Below are 860 nucleotides of genomic sequence, written 5' to 3'. Positions count from 1 at the left end.
CTCAATCTTATCATATAGAGAGCCTCGAATTACTTCTCACTTCTGGAAAGCCCTCCATAAATCCTTTGGCACCAAACTACACTTTAGTACATCATCCATTCTCATATAGACGGTCAATCAGAATGAGTTATCCAGATTCTTGAGGAGATGCTCAAGTGCACTATCATTGATCTAGAGGTTAGTTGGGAGGATCACTTGCTGTTAGTGGAGTTTTCTTATAACAACAGTTTTCAGTCGAGCATTCAGATGACTCTATATGAGGACTTACCAAGTGTAGGACTCCACTATGTTAGATAGAGCTCAGTGAGGGTATGATAGTGAGGCCAAACTTGATCAGAGAGACAGAGGAGAAAGTTCGACTGATCCAGAGCCGACTAAAAGAAGCTTCATAAACACAAATGTCTTACGCGAATTTGAAGCATGAAGACATCAAATTTGTATTTGGGGATAAAGTGTTCCTCAATGTTTCCCCTTGGAAGAAAGTACTCTGCTTCAGGTGCAGAGGAAAGTTGACTCCTCGCTTTATAGTACCTTATGAGATACTTGAGATAGTTGAGCCAATGGCTTACAGGTTAGCCTTACAACCAGAGTTGGAACACATCCAAAATGCATTCTATGTGTCAATGCTCATAAAATATCGTTCAAATCATTCTCATATCATACCCATAGAACAGATTGAGGTTTGCTCATACATGACCTATATAGAGGAGCCAATCAAAATCCTAGCAAAGGACATCAAGGAGTTAAGGAACAAGAGGATTCCTTCAGTGAAAGTGTTGTGGAGGAACCATGGCGTAGAGGAAGCAACTTGGGAAACCGATGAGGAATGCAACTTCAGTATACTTACCTCTTCTACTTAG

General features: G+C 40.6%; 1 protein-coding gene across 1 annotated transcript; it reads left to right on the top strand.

Moving 5' to 3' along the window:
* Positions 1 to 398: 398 nt before the first annotated feature.
* LOC120124983 lies at positions 399 to 860 on the top strand. Its single transcript, XM_039143517.1, has one exon. The coding sequence runs from the start codon at positions 399 to 401 to the stop codon at positions 858 to 860; it is 462 nt and encodes a 153-aa protein (XP_038999448.1).

This window comes from Hibiscus syriacus, unplaced genomic scaffold (assembly GCF_006381635.1).
Source record: "Hibiscus syriacus cultivar Baekdansim isolate YM2019G1 unplaced genomic scaffold, ASM638163v2 tig00110429_pilon, whole genome shotgun sequence".
NCBI classification, from domain to species: Eukaryota; Viridiplantae; Streptophyta; class Magnoliopsida; order Malvales; family Malvaceae; genus Hibiscus; species Hibiscus syriacus.
Note: the sequence above shows the minus strand (reverse complement) of the source record. Positions and strands in the feature narration are given on the sequence as shown.